Raw genomic sequence first — 19,899 nt, 5'->3', positions numbered from 1 at the left:
TGCAGTACTTGGCTGAAAATCCTGGGCTGTCGCACTGTCCATCACCGGCTAGCCTGAACCGTTTGCCCGCGAATGTACTATCAATAGACATTTTTTCCATTCTCCAAGCTTCGCTAATGGCTGGAAATAGATAATCGGTTTGGTATTTGTAGAACTGAGTTTTCGCAATGAAATGGATTCCCACAAACTGAAAGAAAGACTCTAACTTTTTAAAACTTGAACCACTAAAAAGTGCAGCCGCTGCACAAAGTAGATTGCCTGCTGGCAGTTGCCCCAGCATGGGTTGTGCAGACCATGAGAAAGGATGATATTTTGTACAGGTGGCATGTATTTTAAGGTTAGTGCCTCGAATTGCACGAGTCACATTAATCAATGGCTCCCCACATACTTCCCCACCAACCGAATGCCCACATTTCATCCGAATAATAATATCAATCAAACAACTATCGAATACAATGAATTTGGCCTCTTTCCTTATACTGTCACTCTGCATCCCAGCTGGTTCGGCCTGTAACGTTGAGGACATGTCACTCACATGAAAGGTAGAATCTCTGATATCGTCTTCCGCTATGTTCAGTGATATTGATGGTGTTTCATTGTCGTCCACTTCATTCTCTTCCATTGCAACATCTGTTCCTTCTCCGGCGATGGGTGAATAAAACAATTTCTTCAACTTTCTCGCGGTCTTAGTTTTTGCGGGTGTGGATTCTGTGAATTGATCTCCGACTGCATCCGAACTACCAGGAGGACATTCACTATCAATGGCTGGTGGTGGTATAGCTCCGTTGTCAATCACTTCATATTCTTCCCATTGGCACGATGCATCTCCAGTCTCAAGTCCCTGCCAAAAGGTTTGACAAGCAACATCTCTCGTTCGCTTCACTGTCTGTGTAGATCTAGTTCACACACCCACTCGCAACTAGAGGACAGATTGGAAAAGGGATGTTCAGTTTAAACACAACTTACAGTATTGAACTATTAACAGTGAAAAACAACATAATATAGTGACCAGGACACTAATCTTCTTTTGCTTTCTTTTCTTTGAAACTTTCTTGCCTCGAACTTCAACATCAGGACGCTGTTGCTCCGACTCGTGTGTGCATGTCTCCACTTCCTCTTGCGCTGCAACGACTATATTTTCATGATAAGCACATCCATCACGCACTGACGCTCCATCGACTCCCTGAAACATAGAACTTTCATTAGTATGTATAATAATATTGAAAACACAAAATGTACTTGGGGACCAATACCCACGTACATCTCAATAGCAAAACACGAATGAACGCTTTGTGTAGAACATTCAAACGACAATTATTCACGCATTGTTGATCTACTTAGATGGAACTGTCAAGATCCATACCTCGGGCTCCTCATAGACTTCCATTGATGATATTATTGAAGATGATGCTTCAGTAACTCCCTGAAACACAGTAATTGCATTAGTATGGTTTTCTATTTTGTTAAAAAGAACATAAACTTTGTGCAGGCGTCAACGGCTCATCTAAATAGACCTGCACAAATGATCAGTTGTCTAAAATAAATAATGGATATCTAAATATGATTCGATTTGCTCGATCGTTGGATGTGTCACCACCCAGAGATCTGCATCAACTACTAGGGGTGATGTTCTTGTAGAAGAAGCTCCGTCATCTCCCTGAAACATAGTACTTGCGTTAATAAAGAAGGAAGTATAGGGGATGTAATCACGTCATATGATTTCGCTTGATCGAACTGTCAGTATCCATACCTCGAAATGCATAAGAACATCAAGGGACGATGTAACTGTGGTGCACACTTCTGCAAGCTGTTGCTTGAAAATAGAAAAATAGAAAAATAATTTGACTAAACTCAGAACATGTGACTAGTTCCTTGCATGTACTGTCTTGAACGAAAAGAAAACATGGATGCAATTTGATGACTACTAGCAAAAAGATATAAATTAAAAAATTGGACGCAAAATGATTATGGTACATGGCCTTACCTTGACGAACAAACAGTTAGATGCAGGGATCAGAGTAGTTTCTTGTCATCGAACAGGGAGCAGTTCACAGTTTGCAAACTGACGAGTTTCCTCGAAGTGGTCACGGAAGTTCACAGAGACGAAGAGCAGATAACCAGCACCTTCACGGGTTGACTAGCAAAGCGCAAAGAATTTCTCATTAGAAATATGAAGTGGGTTATAAAGAATTCGAAACAGGGGTGTGTTTGTGAATAAATGACGTGTATATGTCGTGGCATTATGCGGTTTGCAGAGGGGCGTCCAGCGTGAGGGAAGATGCTTGGCAGGAGACACGGGGTCTGGAGGTAGACATGGGAACAACAACCCATGCTCTATAGACCACTTTGAAGTGTACATGGTCTTTGGCACCTCTTGGCCTTTATCGCTCCCTGACAGCTCCACTTGCCAGCACAAGTACCCCGGTGCGAACTGCCTTTGATAGGGCGGGGGGTGGATTGGGGCAGTGGTCGTGCAGACAAGACACAGGAAGACTCCTGAATGGAGACACACTTATGTGGATTGCAGGGGGGCGTCCAGCGTGAGGGGGGATGCTTGGCAGGAGACACGGGGTCTGGAGGTAGACATGGGAACAACAACCCATGCTCTATAGACCACTTTGAAGTGTACATGGTCTTTGGCACCTCTTGGCCTTTATCGCTCCCTGACAGCTCCACTTGCCAGCACAAGTACCCCGGTGCGAACTGCCTTTGATAGGGCGGGGGGTGGATTGGGGCGGTGGTCGTGCAGACAGGACACAGGAAGACTCCTGAATGGAGACACACTTATGTGGATTGCAGGGGGGCGTCCAGCGTGAGGGGGGATGCTTGGCAGGAGACACGGGGTCTGGAGGTAGACATGGGAACAACAACCCATGCTCTATAGACCACTTTGAAGTGTACATGGTCTTTGCCACCTCTTGGCCTTTATCGCTCCCTGACAGCTCCACTTGCCAGCACAAGTACCCCGGTGCGAACTGCCTTTGATAGGGCGGGGGGTGGATTGGGGCGGTGGTCGTGCAGACAAGACTCGTTTGCCGCAGGGCCTCACCAAGGAGAGGCCATCTAACTGTATGTAAGAGGCAGGCTGCAGGATCTAGTACATGGAAGGCAGGGGGGTGAGTTTATAAATACCTCACCCTCCCAGGAGAATATATGGGTGCAGTTCACCCTGGAGACCCTGGATGCCTAGGCAGTTAGTCAGCAGCAGGCTGGCCTGTGGTGGCAAGGCGGCACGGGCCAGAGGGGGTCATCTCTGTACCCGGTGCCCAAAAGGATGATTTATTATGATCAACTATATTGATTATTTACCTATAACCATGTTTTGTATCAATAAAATCCAACGGCCTTTTATTGCCAACGCTTGAACAAAGTGGTGTGGTAAGTATTTTTGGGGGAGGAGGCAAGGCCGGGAGGCTTGATGCCAACCCGCAAAATAACATATGTATGTCTGCTGCATATGGGTTCAACGGTTATGTGGATTGAAGGTGGGCGGCCAGCGTGAGGGAGGATGCTGGCCGGAGACATGTGGTGTGACAAGACAAGGCACAGGAAGACTATTCAATGGAGACACACTAGATTCATTTAAAAAATCAAAACAACCATTGTTAAAATATATGTTGGGTTTTATTTTAGATCTTAATTTCAATTGAACATAAATAATAAACATTACACATTGTAAAGTTCCGGTTGCAGTACATCCAGGGAAAATCCGCGGTATTGTCCACTGTCGCTGGGGAAATGTTGTGTAATGGCAAGTACCGAACAGGCAGGTATTACTCTCCGAACGCGGTGTCCGAGCCTCCCGTGAAGCCACCAAGTGAAGCAACGATAGGCCACCAGCCTGTACCACCTGTGAAAAAGAAAGATGCAAACTGTATTAAAATGACAAAACTTTCTTATCATTGTCGATTCAGGTAAAAAATGTCATTCTGCTTTGAAAAAAATTCTATCTAGAAAATGCACAATATGGAACCAATTTACATGCATTCGAATGATATGTAGATGTAATTTTATATGTGGGAGACGACCATGAAATAGTAGTGGCATCACTGACATCAAAACCAGAGTATACTTACTCGTTACTCGGATTAAGCGGACGAACAGTGCCGCGAAGTTCGTGCATAAGCACCATCATCATCCTCAACACAGTCCGTGAGAGGCAGGCTTCCCTGAACTCTGGCAGCTCGGTGATGCATTGCGGACTTGGCTCGCCTTCCGAAATGTAGGCCAAGCACCCGGAATTTTCACGGCAGCAGCAGTTCTCCTCCTCAGTTGGCATTAGCTCGCACCGATTGCACGTGCACCAGGTGGAGACGCCGTCCATGCGACATGGTCCAGGCTCTTCATCCGTTGACTGGTCCTCCCAACTGCCGTCCGAATCCCCATCGTTTTCGCGTGCTTGCCTTTCCAGTAGTTCTTCCTCGGTGTACTCGGGCTCGTACATATACGGCATTATTGTAGCCATTGTGTGGTAAAGAAAGTAAAATAATTTACAGAGATGGTACAGGTGTTCACAAGGCCTAGAAGCGGCAAAGGTAGCTGACCAGAGCACAGAAACGAGTCACAGAATACTCAAAGTAACACAGAGAGAGGAATGGAATCGAAAATCTGCTGCTGTGTGTTGTGAAACGGTGTGTTTATACTTATTGAGGAAAGAGGCGTCCTGCCATTTCCATGGCGACACTTCATTAGCTGAGGCGCAGCGATTGTTGACACGAAACGTGCTTTGGCGTTGGGAAATGGGCGGTACGCGTCTGCTGATGTCAGGCTCAGGGGCGGGGGATTTGATTTAGTGCCGCAAAAGCAGGTGAGCCAGGTCGATAGGGGGAAATGATAGGATTATCAGAAAATGGCGGCTGATTTCGAGTGCGTTAATGGACGAAAAGTCGGGTAAGGTCCATAGGAAAGTTTTCTATGATCTACCGATTTATGCTTAAAAACACATGGCCGAACCGTAGGGACAATAAAAAAAAAGTCCCGGAACTATCCTTTAAGGCATCATTCGGAGAGCCAGCGCTGCTACCCCTGCAGGGCCCTGCTGTATGCAGGGGCTTCTTACAGTTAACAGCTGACCTGCCCCCCACACCCATTCGTATTCTGTCATGTAACTGCATATTGACCCATTGTGCGTAAGTGAAACGGACAAAATATGTTTGTTGATGAAAATACTTTCAGCAGCCCACCAAACATGGTTCGCTTATGAGTTTGGGATCAATGATCGACCTTCGCATCTGTGTGCCATGCTCATACATATGTCATTTATGATGTCATGCGTGGTGTTGTAAACTTGTATTTGGTTTCCCTTGGGCTGCCTGCGTGGTGGGGTGAGGAAATGTCTACATTAACGACCATTAGCCCGTGCCGGATTGTACTTGCAAGTGTGGAGGTATTTGGCATAACTATTCTCACCACTTTAGGAAGTTGCAGTTTAGCTAAGGCAAATGTCTTGCCCTAAGGCAACAGTCAGGTTGTAGACTTATTGTAAGCCACACAAGTTTAAACCTGTCGCTGGGCCAGATGCGCTGTTAAAACATTTTTAAGGCGCCGCTGTATGTTGCAAATAATTTAGCACTTTGAGACAACATTCTGTTGTCTGTATGGCCCTTTTGGCTTCAACGTGCCCCCCCCCCCCCTGTACAGTGCGCAACATCTTCTTGCAAGAAACATTGGGGGGTCATTACGAGTTAGGAGGTAGCCATGCTGCTATTAGCGGCATGGCTACCCCCTTACCAGGTACCGGGTCCGGGTAACTTGAATGAGGAATTACCAGGCCATTCCGACCTTGGAGGGCCCAGTAATTCCTCATTCAAGGGACCTATCCCCATTCCCATTCGAGCTCCCATAGGGCTCAATGGGAATGGGGAGGGTGCTAATAACGGGCCGTTAATAACGGGCCCATTGTTAGCCCCCTGGTCTGCCCACGCGACCCCCTAAGGGCGCCTGGTAAAACCAGGCGCCCTTAGCGGGTTCCCGCAAGCATACTCGTAATGAGGCGGTAAGGGGTTGACAGCTCCGGCACCTTTACCAGCGCCGTTAACCCCTTACCGCCTCACTCGTAATGACCCCCATTGCCTGCCTTTTTAAACCCGACCTCTGCCAGGTGATGGTCTCGCGCCCACCTCTTGTCCCACAGACTACTTATGGTTGCCCCTGGGTAGTAGCTGCGTGTGTTATAAATTAGCCTGCCATTACATAACATGAAATAAGAACGCATTTGATCTCTGCCACATGTGTACTAAAACATTTCAGCTATTCCGTCGTCTTATTAAGGACTACGGCAATAGCGTTTTATAGCGTTTATTTAACAATGCACAAACTGGAATATGTAAAAAAAAAAAACTCTTGCAATACGTTATGCTAATGAATATCAATGTGGCTTTCTTTTTTACATCTTGCCTGTAAACTAAAACTACCAGAATCTTATTTACCCGACTGTACTCTCCGCAATTTAATACCTGTAATGTAAGAGTTGTGTAATCTGCAAAAATACATATGCAGATTCTCTGTCGCTGATTTCCAGCTCGTTGCTAATCCTGATGTTGAAAACATTTGATTTGTGACTTAAAGCAACTTACTTTGCATGTCAAGATAGCAGAATTCATGGATCTTTTAAATGGGTGCTTTGTGTTGCTCACTTTAACTAGCACAGATTTGCAAGGTAACTGGTGTTTTAGCGATTGTTTTTAGTTGGAAAGGTTCCATTATTCATATGTCCTATGTCAATATACCTGCAAGTAAGGATCTGCATTATCAGAAACATTTAAAATTGCCCATTACCGGGCCCTTTTAACAGGCAATATTTTTTAATTACCTTGATGTTCACGTTTAGGGGATCCCTCAACACCCTAATGCTTACCAACCTTTAAAGTGTGACCAATTACTCAAACTGCGTTGAATAATTGTGCGGTGCAACTTCCGCCTATCGGACAAAGGCCCTCATTACGAGTTGGACAGTATTTCGGCAGTACCTCTGCCAAGATGGAATTAGCGTTACTGCTGTGTTGATCAGCGAAATTACTGCTGAATTACAACCTGGCGGGTGCGTGCACACCCTAGTGGCGGTAACGTTAATTCTGCCTAGTGGAGTTACCACCGAAACCTTAGCCAATTTTGGAAATTCCATTGATGTTCAGCGGAATTACTGTTACCTCTGTGTATGTCCTCAGAATTTCCGTCGTCGGAAGTACCGCCAATTGAAATTACGCCGGCGGAAGTACCGCCAATGGAAATTCCATCGGCGGAAGTACCTCTCGGCCTATAAAGAAAGCACTGCGTCGGCCATTTTGGAAATCACAATCCATTAAAAAAATCAGCAACACGGAGTGCCATCCAGGACTACTGACAAGTGGAATCATGTCAGGGGGAAAGGGGAAATCAAGGGTGCCGGATGTGAGAATGCGGAAAGCTACATTTACCGAGCAAGAGCTCACCATATTGGCTGAGCATGTGGTGGCTCTTTCGGATGAGTTGTATGGAGTTCAACACCAGCAGCCCTCCCAGAAGCACAAAAACACAATATGGCCAGACATCCGGGACAAAGTGGTGGCTGTAAGAAATGGCCAACGCGATGAGATGGACATGAAAAAACGTTGGAACGACCCTGGTTGGCATCGAGGGCGTGGGCACTGCAGAGTTTGGAGCCAGCGGCCAGGCTGAATCTGGTGAGTACCTGTGTGAAATGTGCATCCATACATGGAGAACCCTGCATGAATGCCGCAAAAAATATAAATCCATCAAAGTGACATGAGCTTCAGCCACAGTACCCAATCCAGGCGAGGTGCAAGTCCACAGTGATTCCAGTCAGCAAAGCAATGACCCCCATACAAGGAAACCAGGCAGGAAGTGTGGTGAATGACATCAAACTATCAACATCACAATGCAAGCCCGAAGGCTCAATGCACACCCACAGCGTAGAGCACAACCCCCCGCCACCCGGCACATGGTGACCATCCATGCACATGCAATACATTCAACATGCAACCATTTGACAATAGCATGTGCATGGACGTCAGACACACAGCCCATCAGCATCAATGCGTCATGGAGCCACCCATTGCACACTGCATGCCCGTCATCACGTCCACCTGACTCACGCACAACTCAATGCAGTGCAATCACCTTACGGCTGCACCACAATCAAAGCCTCAACAGTCCTGACACACATCTGGACAGGACACCCTGTTGGTCAACCCATACCAGGGTTGCACATCCATAGTAAGCACTGCACCCCACACCTGTCCCCTGGTTGCCCCTACCCAATACATGGTCCCAACACAGTGGCAGACACATGATGCATGTCCCACTGCCCCCGGAGGAACAATGCACAGTGAAGAAATTGTATAAGTGAAAATCGATGTTGTATCGCCATGCACCTCAGCAACATTGTGTTCATGGACATCTGAATTATACAACAGGCACTCAAGACACCCAGGAACAGACTGATGTTGCGGGACCCTACAGGACACTAGCACCAACCAGCGCCAGGAAGCACATACTGCCAGCCAGTTCTGTCAGTGGGATAGTTCCACCCAAAAAAGGCACCTTGTGAGTATTCAATCTACAGGCCCAATGAGTGTTGGGAAGGATACAGCCATGGTGCATCGACAGGACACAAAAACAGCTCCACAGGCCACAGGGCAACACACAACCACAGCTGAGGCGACTGTGGTCCCTCATGTGAGACACAGTGTTAATGACAGGACAGGATGATGCTGGGCACCAATGGAGATCGGCTCCAGCTGGCCCTCTTTATATTTGTAAAGCATGGCCTGAGGCCATGCATTTGGCTGCGGGCTTGGTTGCCAATGCTGGCCAGCTGGTGCCAACAATCATCCACACTTCTGTGTGGTATCTCTTTCTTCTTTGGTTCGTCCCTTGCTCCCTTCCTTCCCCTGTTGCTGGCTGTTGGCAGCCAGGAACCCTATAGCACTCTTGTGCGACCCGTTTCCTGGGTGTTGCTAACACTACCTGTGTTCCTGCCTGTGTTACCAAAGGGGGAGGTGATCAAGCTAGGATCGGGAATAACAGCAGGAAAAAAGGGGAAGGGATGGCTCCCTCCCTTTTAGTGCTTGTGATTAATGTATGCTTGCATTATGCTCTTCTGCCCCAGCTTAAGTGTCCCTGACTCTTAGCTGCATTAGGTTCCCCATTCCGCGTTACTGGACAAAGAAATGTTTTTTAACAAGGGGCAGTCCTACCTCCAATTACGAGGCTTGGTTCCCCTTTTGTTTATCTTAGTGAGGCAACCTCCTGCTGGGACGCGCTTGAGACAAATACCCTCCTGCAAGTGGCCCATCAGACCCTGCAGGCCCAGTAAGTACTGCTTATTTCTTTCCTCAAGCAGAGCATTTAAACTGCGAGTGATTTCCAAGTGATGGTTCATTAAACAGACCATTGTTTTGGGCAAGACGTTAACGGTTCTGTGTAAAGAACTGCAAAAGGACATTTTTATTTTGAACGCACATGTAAAGGACCAGTTATCTTGCTAAATATATGCACTCTTCCAGTACAATGAAACATACCCTGCAAACCGATTCAAATGATCTGCCTTATTTTCACATGCTCATATGTAGCACAACATAAAGCGTTTATTTTAGGTAAAATGTAACATTTTCCTCACATTATATATACAGCATGCCTTTGCCAAACATTGAAACACAAAACAGGTCACCTTTAAGTCTTGAAAGTACATTTTTAAAATCAACAGGCCATTTTTTGCCTTCTGCAGAATTGCATTCTGGTATTTGTAGTCTTTCAAGGGGGAGGGAGGAGGGACAATGCCACGATTGAAAACGTTTTGCCTAGCATATTTCCATAAGGTTTTATATATTTGTGCGAGTACTTTACTATTGTGTGTGTACTTTTCAAGTTATCTTTATAAAAGAGAGTAATATTGAGAGCCACACATGGGGGTGAGAGAGGAAAGGACAAGAGGACAAGTGAGTGTTGACTGTTTGCCCAGGGTTTGGCAAGAGAGTTTGCAATCCTGGAGACTGGAGCGTTATTTTTCCCCTGAGTGTGGCCATGTGCTGCTTTTCAGGCAACAAGGAAAGGATACATGTGGGTGGACAGTGATGCCTTTTTTGAAAGGGCAGACGCAAAATCCTTTGGGTGTTTTTGAGGCCGGAAAGCTTTCTCATTCCCAGTGTTGACACTTATCCACAAGATCACATAAAATTATCATCAAAGTACATGTCCCATATTTGGATTTTGTTTTCCAGGGAATACTGTAGTATATATTGCTAGGTTTAAAAAGTTGAGCACCTTTTATACTTTGCCAGCGTATTTTTTGTAAAATCTCATCTCAGGTTATTTTTCTGGTGATTTATTTTTGTAATGACCAATGCTATTTTGTCTTGTGCACTTTCTTCTAAAGGGTAAGGTCAATTGAACTACATTTGTATATATGACTTTGAGCTATGTTCATTTCTGTGCGTATTCATGAGTGCCAGCTTTTGATTTTCGCTATGGGGGCACCAGTTTCCACACTGACTGAAATGAGAGAGCCATACTCATCCCCATGTCAAAACAATTTTACAGCACATGTTGCAGCAGGAGGCAGGCAAGCAGAGGTTACCAAACTTGCCATAGAATCCCCCAATATTCTAAAATGTCAAGGGGTTACTTTGCATGGAGGAAGAAAGGTTGATATAGAAATCAATAGACAACAATTTTTCTGAAGTCTGGCAAATGCCATGCAAAATAGACTCCTTACCACAGCTTCCTCACATGTAAGCCCCACTGCATCGCTTGCAGCTTGGCTTCACACCTCATCAGATGAGGGGATACCAAAACGATTTTTAAGTGTCAATGATAATATATTTTGGGTGCACTGCTGTGATTTAAAGTGGAATTGGTGTACAGTGTGGAGTTTGGAAAGAAGCAGCATGAAAGAAATTGCACCATTTTAAAAATGTTATTTATAACATTTCCTTTGAGCGGAGTTCAACTCAAACCCTTCCAGCTCTGCTCCTCTGAACTCCGCACCTCCTCCAAACTCCACCCCCACCCCGGCCCTTGTGGGATTCCCCTTTGAATTGTTTCCATTTCCACCACTGACTAGAACCCACGCAGGCTGCCCCCGTAGCACTTTTCATCCACGCTACCGCTGCAGTAGTGTTACCCACCCAGAATATTCCTGTTATGTTGGCACAACCCCCTGAATAGCCTGCTGTACTGACACTGCCCTTGAAGTTCTTATACCCAGACTGCCCCTGCTGCACTGGTACCAACCATGACTTCCATTGACCACTCAGGCTTTACTGGACCCGTCTTGACTACACATGCTGCACTGTTTTATGTGTAATTTTGTCCTGCATCCATTCCTACTGCCCATGCTACGTTGGCACTCTACCTGAAAAGGCCCTACAGCGCTCGCAACTACCTTTTATTGACCTTGCACACGGCACCCATCCTCACAGCTCCCCTGTACTATACATTCAGATTATAAATCCCCTTACGTTCTAAGGACCAGTATGCTCGTCCTAGGTGCATGGGAAATGCCATTATGGGTGGATTTCCTAGCAGTTTAGTGGTTTGGGTGCGTCTCTGGAACAACCCCTGCTGCTCTCGGACCCACCCTGCTGCAATGTTTCTGTATCTAACCCCTCTATCTTTCTCCCTCTCCCCTCCCTCTATGACTCTTTCCCTTCCTCCCCCGTCTCTCTCTCTCTCTCGCTCTCGATCTCCCTCCCCGCCCCCCTCCTCTTTACCAACCCCCCCACCCCCCTCTTTAGGGATTCTGAAGAAGTTCGCACTACAGCTCTACGGCACAGAGGAAGGCGTGATTGATCGAGTGATCGCCAGCAGCGTCCTGAGCGAGTGCTTGACTTGGAGCACAGAAGGACTGTGCCTGCGTAAGTGTGCGGACTCCTGCCTCTTCCATTAGGGGATGGGTGAGGGGAGATTGAGGTGCAGGCCTCCGACTGCTGCATTCTAGCTTGCCAATTTACAAAATGGTTTGGCAACACACTTTAGACATGGTAGCGCATCAGAAGCAGCCTGCTGTGCATGCGTTTCCATATGTTGGGATTCGCGCCCCCTATCATCCACTTTTTGCGGAAACTAATGGCCGATGGCATTTTAACACATAAACAGCACACAAAATAACAAAACTGTGGACCATCATACATGCAGGACACCCATTTGTTAGACCTCTGTCTAGGACCTGTGGGGCAAAACATATTCAAACGTCCTAATTTTCATATGTGTTGATATCAACATAGGTGACTTCACAGAAACCGCACTGCAAGAAGGATTATCAATCTTTGATACTGAGAGGCACCATGGGAAGTGACATTACAAGAAGTTGCCATGAGTAAGTTAAGTGGCAAAATACTATTATTATATATGAGGCAACTCTACATTCATTAAACAGGAATGAAGATTCTTTTTATAATCGCTTATAATAGTAACACAATAATATAATCGCATAAGCTACATACTGAATCACTTACAGGGACTCCAGATAACACACGGTGAGAATAAATGATTTGCCAAGGATCACACACTTTGGTTAGGGGGTGAAAACTGAATGTGGGCAATTTAAGCAGTTGACCACATATCTTCCCCGGGTATAAATCTTAATTAAGGGGTTATTTCTAGAAATGCCTTGAAAAGAACGCGCATAACATAATAAACTAACCTTACACTATATAAATTGACATAGAAACATGTTGAGCCAAAGGATTATGGCTTGAAGGTTCCCAGTAACACCAGGCAAAGTAATGTGAGCGAAAACAAGCTCACTTGGGATTCTAAAACGATAGTGGGTCATTATAAATTTGCCGGTCCGGAATTAATGTGCAGGCAATTCCGTTTACAGGCACATTTCAGGACCGGCAAACCACACAAGTTTGCCAGTGGTGCAGCCTGATTTACCTCCAGCCAAGAGCACTGGTATTACCCCGGTGGGTGTCCAGTCAACTCATCGAAAAAAAACTGGTCGACTGCAATTTGGTCGAAAACCAAATGGTCGAATTTTTTTTTTTATTTATATATTTATTTTTCGGGTTTTCGTTTAGTTAAAAAGGGGGTTTTTAGAGAAAAAAAGGGGGTTGGGGGGGACCTCCCCCCCCCCAAAAAAAGGGTTAAAATAAAAAAAAAAAAAAAAAATTTCGACCATTTGGTTTTCGACCAAATTGGTTCGACCATTTGTCTGGTTGACCAATTTTTTTCGACGAAATGTCTGGCAACCTTACCGGTGCTGGTAGAACCAGCAATTGCCCATGGAGTCCTTTGGGACTCCATGGAATGGGGATTTAGCGGTATTCCTGCCACCTGTAATATGCCATAATCCTGGCATATCAGGTGGTGGGAACGGTAATACCGTTTGCTGGTATCCTGCTAGAATTACTGGAAGGATACCGCAATTTATAATGACCCCCATCATTTTATTTTTAACAGCATGCTGCATTTTGCACCCTTTCTATTTCTCATCACCCCATTCGCATTTTTTAAGGGAGAAAAGTCCCTGATAACAGACCCCCTCCATCCCATCAGTGTCTAATTGCTCTCATTGTAATACTTTTTTGACCTAGGGCAACATGTTAGGGTGCTGCCCAGACCCTCGAGAGGGCAGCCCTGTTATCCTGTGCTAGACTTTAACAGGAAAGTGTGAGGAGAGCTACATGGGCTTTGATCAGGGCAAGGCCGAAGCAAAGTCGGGCTTCACCCTATTCTGCAGAAGGTGCATGCAGGACACAGGACAAACCCCATAAATACGGGAAAGTCCTGCAAAATACGGCACTGTTGGCCACAGCCCACACTACTTCTGCATTCCATAACCAATGCCAGCAACACCGTTGGCCTTGGACTGGCAGCTGATGAAGCTATAGGTTCTCTTTTTACAATCCCTCACACTAAAAACCAGGCCCTCGCCCTCCTACTAAACGTTTTTTGTTGTTGTTTGCGATCTAATCTTTCCTGGTCGTTCAGTGGCTTCACACCCTGGGTTTAATGCTGTCATGTGGGTGTCACTAGGCAGCAGCAGGATCAGACATCGGAAAGTCGCAATACCATATTCTGAAACATTCCATCTTTCTCCCAATTCTCTCTTCTGAATAGTCCCCAGGTTTAAGATTGCGCGTCACATTTTTAAATATAAATTAAGAATGCTGGGTAATCCCAGTTGCAGATAAGCAACACAACTGTACTGAGCAGCAATTTAGATTTCCTCTGTGGTGTCGCTCCCCGCAGAGGAATCCATGGAAGATGCCAATGCTGGACAACTCCAGACACGGGGGCTTTGCTGGAAGAAGGCTTTTCCGGTAATACATTGTCCAGTGTCAGCAATCGCCAGCAGACCATTCAGGCTGACCTTTAACTCCCACTCAGGCAATTGCCTTGCACTTGAACCCAACAGGGGGCCGTGCGCAGTTTAATTAGTGCGAGTAGCGTGGAACAATAACACACAAATTCTTTCTGAATTACTGCATCTGATGATAGATACAACGTCTAGGAGGGTGTCAGCGTTTTCTGCTGCTGACCCAGAGGAAATAAAAAAACAACAATGGCATCTCAGCTTGTGCTGTTCTCAAAACGAAGAAGTGCCCTCCTCATCAGAATACATAGAGCTGCCCCTGGAAAGTATTTCAACCAATATGCACCTCTAAAAACGGGGGACTGATTTGAAAATGACTTACATGCATGGAGCGGATGTCACAGCCCAACTGCCCTGAATATAAAACGAATACTTTCAAGTGAACATGATTGGACATCCTTGCTTTCGGACTGCCTTAAATGAACATGCTCTCTGGGAGTAGTCTTTTTCCCTTTTTTCTAGTTGAGAGCCCTTTTTCAGTTGAGTCATCCTGCACATATTTTTATGTCCTTAGGATTTTGTAACACGCTATACATGCCTACAAGGAGCTTCAGAATAAAGTGGTTGGACTGTACCAGTTGCTCCCAAACTTTGTTTGTGCTCAGCACTGTTGGGCAAACATTCTAGCCGGACCCCCAAATACCTGGGTTGGTTATAATTTCTATTAAAAGCAGTCACTGTCCTCTGTTTCCAAAGAGCCTTGTGCCTGCCCCCCTTGGACATCCTCTGGGACTGCTTGGTGGGGCAGGGCCACCAGTTTGAAGACCACTGAATTAGGTTAAACAGTTGGAGAACAGTTGCGACTCAACACGAGTCAGCTGTTGGGTGATCATTTTGCCACAAGCTGCACAAGTTTAAACCATTCTGTATGTGCAGTGGCCTCATTCAAGGTCAAGGTCGCATTGGCTGTGCCATGATTTACTGTACATTAGCACAGCCCCCTTCAAGAGACCATTATCAAAAGTTGGGCGCATCTGTAAAAATGAGTTGACCCTTATTTCAAGAGAGGGACAAATGATACTGGGCCTCATTACACGGACGGCGGTAAGGGTTAACGGTCACCGTTAATGGCAACGGTGACCGTTAACCCTTACCGCCGTACTACGAGGTCCCTTAGCGGGTTGGTGCTTTAACGCCTGCTTTTTGCAGGCGTTAAAAACCAACCCGCTAAGGGACCTCGGAGCTAATTACGGCACCGCAAAATTGCGGTGCCGTAATTAGCGCCTTCTCCATTCCCATAGAGCCCTATGGGGCAGAAATGGGAATGGGGAAGGGCAATGGCGGAAGGGGGATTTACCGCCCCACCGACCTTGGAATGGGGCGGTAAATCCCCTTACCGCCAAGGCGGTGCCGGTAATTTACCGGCATGGTCCAGGGTGCTAATAGCACCCTGGATCACCGCCTTCCGTGTAATGAGGCCCACTGTGTCAGGAAGCAGCACCAACATTTGGGAGGTGGATCTTGGCCAATCGGGTTGCATACATTTGGGTATTTAAGAACAGGTTGTCATTTTGAACATAAATTACTTTTAAAGTAGGTAATAGCAGAAGAAGTCCTAGAGTAAGAGGCCTTTACATAAGGGAATTGTTGTGTTAAATGATGTCAACCGGGTGGTGAAGGGGTGAGAGTAGGAGCATGTGCCGGGGACATTAACTAGAGGGCATAACAGTATGTTTTGCATTGAGAATATGAGGCCAACATTTACATAGTTACAAATGACATAGAGTATTCCTGAGGACAGAATGCATGAGAAATGGGTCAGGAATTTAGTTTGTATAGGAGGGCGCGGTGTCTCTTTCCATTGAAGGTAGCTGGGATTGAGGGTAATAACTGCTAATACAGGGCCGAAGTACCATGAAACGTGAAAGTGCACCCACATACCAAATATCCAACAGCTTTTACATACCAAATATCCAACAGCTGTGCCTTCTCCTTAACTCTGCAGCACAGTTTCTTCGCTTGGCTCTTTCCTTAGTGTAGGAGCTCGCTTCCAGTCCCGATGGTAACTGTCTTTTTATTTTTGGAAACATTTTTTTACCTCCATTTACAAAGCACTCAGTTGTTTGGCCCGGTTACTATTAGCATAACCTGCCGCTGTAAGCCCTAGGTCTTTAACAGCCAGTATTACTTCAGCTGCAGACTATAATCCTACAACCCAGCAACCCATGCAGAAGGGTATCACCTTGGGCTTAGCATACCTGCAAACACAAGTTGACTTGTGTATCAGTGGAGAGACCAAAGATACTCTGCCTTGTAGAATCATTAAATATCTTTTTTTCTCCTTTGGAAAGGGACTCTTCCCCACCCCAGGGTATTCAACGGGCAGTAGGACATTTTCCACCAAAAATGTATAACGTGGCAATGCTAGAGGTTGCATTTGTTCCCATTTTTCAATATCAGGCTCCTCTCTGGTGCACACAACATCCAAATCAATTTGGGAAAATGATAGTCCTCGCATTCACATGGTTATATGACCTGCTGTTGTATACGTCAATAGAATAGGTGCTCCTGTACCCCAATAGTTATGTCTGGATATGAAAACAAAATTCTAAAGGGGCATACTCATTCAGTACACATCCCTGAAATATGAAGATGCCGTGACTCACGATTCTTTTTCGTGCCATCAACCAGATCAGAGGGGTACATTCTGTGTCCCCTCATCCTTACAAGAGCTTACTTTGGTGAAGTCAGTTAACTATATTTGAGCCTATAATGTTACATTGGGTATGTTAGCAAATTGAGAAAGGCACCGTCTAATTACACATAATCTATGTTCTTTCCACAGAGTGTGATGGTCCTTTTTATGCCTTCGGAAAATTGTGCCTGTCCTACTGTCCTCCAAAATACCACAAAACAGTTATGAAGATAAAGCAAGCAGAGACTCTATCTCAAGAAGATATCTTTACCAACGTCTGTGCTGCCTGCCACCCATCCTGCTACACATGCAGTGGGAGGTCTGCTAATAACTGCACAGCATGCACTCCCTTTTCTCAGTTCAATGGCCAGCTGCACTCCTGCTCACCACCTCTCTTTCCTCGGGCTGAGGCAATGGACGTCCACCCAAACGAACGAATAAGTCGCATCACAGCCACCGCCGCCATAATCATCGGCGCACCTATGGCCATGTTCTGCCTTCTTGCAATCATCTCTTGGATGCTCACACGGATGGTGAGTAGGAGGCGTCGAAGGGGGCGTGCTAGCCAACCAGAAGACTCTGGCTATGAGATGAGGGTTATGCGCATGGAAAATACGGAGACTTCGGGAACCACTGAGAATCGGGCAGAAGGAGTGGTCTCAAGTGACGCACAACAAGTGACCTCTCTGAGCCAGAAGCCCTCTCCCCCATAAGAAATGTTCCTAAGCTGTGCTGTTGGAAGTGGGGCGAGACTCTGTCCTCTCTGGGATGGATTCCGACATGGGATTGTGCAGTATTTAATTTTTAAACAAACATTGGGAAAGATCCTCTGTAGAAGATGAAGATGAGCAGAAAAGCTGTACAAGGGAGATCTTAGAAGTCGTTTCTCAAGGTTACACCCATTGCTCACACTAGGTGCGGGTTGGGCGATGTTTATTTTGAGGGTGCGTGTGTGAGTAAGTGGCATTGATTAACAATGGTGACTTTATTTCCTGAAGTACAGTATCAATCTTCAGAAGTCCCTACTATCCATTGCAGTATATGAATTGTAGACTATTTTGTTTTCCAGCACCATAACAATGCAGAATACGATCTTTTGAAACCAAAAAACAGTGCGACACAGTGAGCAAAATCCTGTATTTAAATGTTCATCTATAGTGAACCAGCCACAGGATTTTGGTGGTGTCCAATTTTTTCAAGCATTTTTTGTTTATGGCTGGAGCAGATGTACTGGGCTGCTGAAAAGACATGGAATCAATGCCCTATGTAATGGTTCATGAGAACTCTGGGGAAGCCAATTAGAATGCCACAGTGAACATCCCTAGCAGCAGCTCAATGCTTTATTCTATTTCGAGCAAAACCCCAGATATACTATTAGCATGAGAATCTTCCTTGAGTATGTTGTTCGTGAATCTTGTGTTTCTGTAAAGTATGCCAACTCTCCACTCTTTCCACGCTTGCTCCCCTAATCTCTGTGCTTGGGCATAGCGTTCTATTCATGTCAGAATCTGGACTTGATGTTAAATAAAGCATAGAAGCATGGTCAAACTTTTTAGCTTGCAACATTTTGGTGTGTGCTGGTTTGATTCGAGACTGGTTCCCACTTGGTGTTATGTGGTTCCCATAATTCATTCAATTAAATAAATTGTGGCATTGAAAGGATTTAGGGGTCTACAGTAAATGTTCTAAACCACCCATTCATAGATCAGAGCAAGCACTGATAGGGAAAGCAGCAAATCCTTCCAGTAAGGGGGTATGACCTCTACAGCTAATCCCTTGTTGGGCGTTCTCTTCAGTCTGATTAAAAAAACAAGAACAACCAGAGGAAGATGGCCCAAAAATGAACATAACTGACAACAAAAACGTTTTTTAAGGTAAGCAAATAAATAACGAGGAATCAGGAGACTGTGTCAGTCCACTAAGAATTGAACAAAACATACGTCCAGGCCTATTTGCCCTACAGACAAAATGGGCAAACAGGCAGGGCCAGCTGCTCGATAAAGGGTGATGGGGCAATGGACCACACATTTTGGATGAGCCTCCGCCAAGCCAGTTTAGTAAAAACACTGAGCTGCAACAAGCTGAGAGGGTTACACTAGGGGGTTCCCCAGCTCCTGCATACATGTGCAGGAACCAGGAAGTGCCTCCTGGTTCCTGTTCATGTTGCACGGAGCCAGCAGTTGCAAGACCTGGAGGAGCAGATTCTGTGTGCCTGGCTGCGTGCTTGATGAATGAGTGTATGTTTGGATGCGTGAATGAAAGAGTGTATGTTGCATGTGTGAATATGAGAGTGATGTGTATGGGTGCATCGTGCGTGAGTGAATGTGTATGAATGTGTGATACAAATGCACCCCTACGACCCAACACAGAGGCACACTCTAATTTGGGGGGCATGTGTGGGAGGGTGCCCCCAAATTAGTGGCACACTCACCCGCACGGTGAGCGGTGCACAGCGTGCTGGTGGGCGGTTCTTTGCTTTAATGAATCAAAGCAGAGACCTTCCCGGTGAGCAAGGCAAATGATGTTATGCTCACAGTGCTGATAAGCTGGCCTTTGATTTAATGACTGAAAGCATAGATCTGCTGGCGAGCAAGTCTCTGCTTTGATTCATTAAATCAAAGGCCTGTGAGCAGCTGTTACTCACTGCTCCGTTTGTTTGTTTGTTTGTTTGTTTATTCATTTGTTAAGCGCACCAGACTCGTAAGTAAAAGGGCGCAATGACAAGGAAATGCAAGGCTTACATGATTACACAGGTTACAGACAGGAGATATACAATATGAACAATAGGACTGTGGCTAGTTTGCATGAATGCGGGAAATATACAATATGAACAATAGGGCTGTGGCAGTATAGTATGATTACAGGATATATACAATATGAACAATAGGGCTGGATCAGAGGTGCGTGCACTAGGATATAAAACTTATATGAGTACACATGCATG

The 19,899-nt window shown here is 45.7% G+C and overlaps 1 protein-coding gene across 1 annotated transcript in view; it reads left to right on the top strand.

Annotated features, from left to right (window-relative positions):
• Positions 1-18,491, top strand: part of PCSK4 (proprotein convertase subtilisin/kexin type 4) — a 1,746,539-nt gene extending 1,728,048 nt beyond the window's left edge. The window contains exons 14-15 of the mRNA XM_069646705.1: positions 11,736-11,855; positions 17,106-18,491. Of these exons, the coding sequence (XP_069502806.1) occupies positions 11,736-11,855; positions 17,106-17,668 (683 nt within the window). The 3' untranslated portion in view covers positions 17,669-18,491. The remainder of the gene's footprint in view (positions 1-11,735; positions 11,856-17,105) is intronic.
• Positions 18,492-19,899: the final 1,408 nt, after the last annotated feature.

The sequence above is a fragment of the Ambystoma mexicanum genome, chromosome 1p, assembly GCF_040938575.1.
Source record: "Ambystoma mexicanum isolate Mex_15411 chromosome 1p, UKY_AmexF1_1, whole genome shotgun sequence".
Lineage (NCBI taxonomy): Eukaryota > Metazoa > Chordata > Amphibia > Caudata > Ambystomatidae > Ambystoma > Ambystoma mexicanum.
This window is presented reverse-complemented; position numbering and strand designations above follow the sequence as displayed.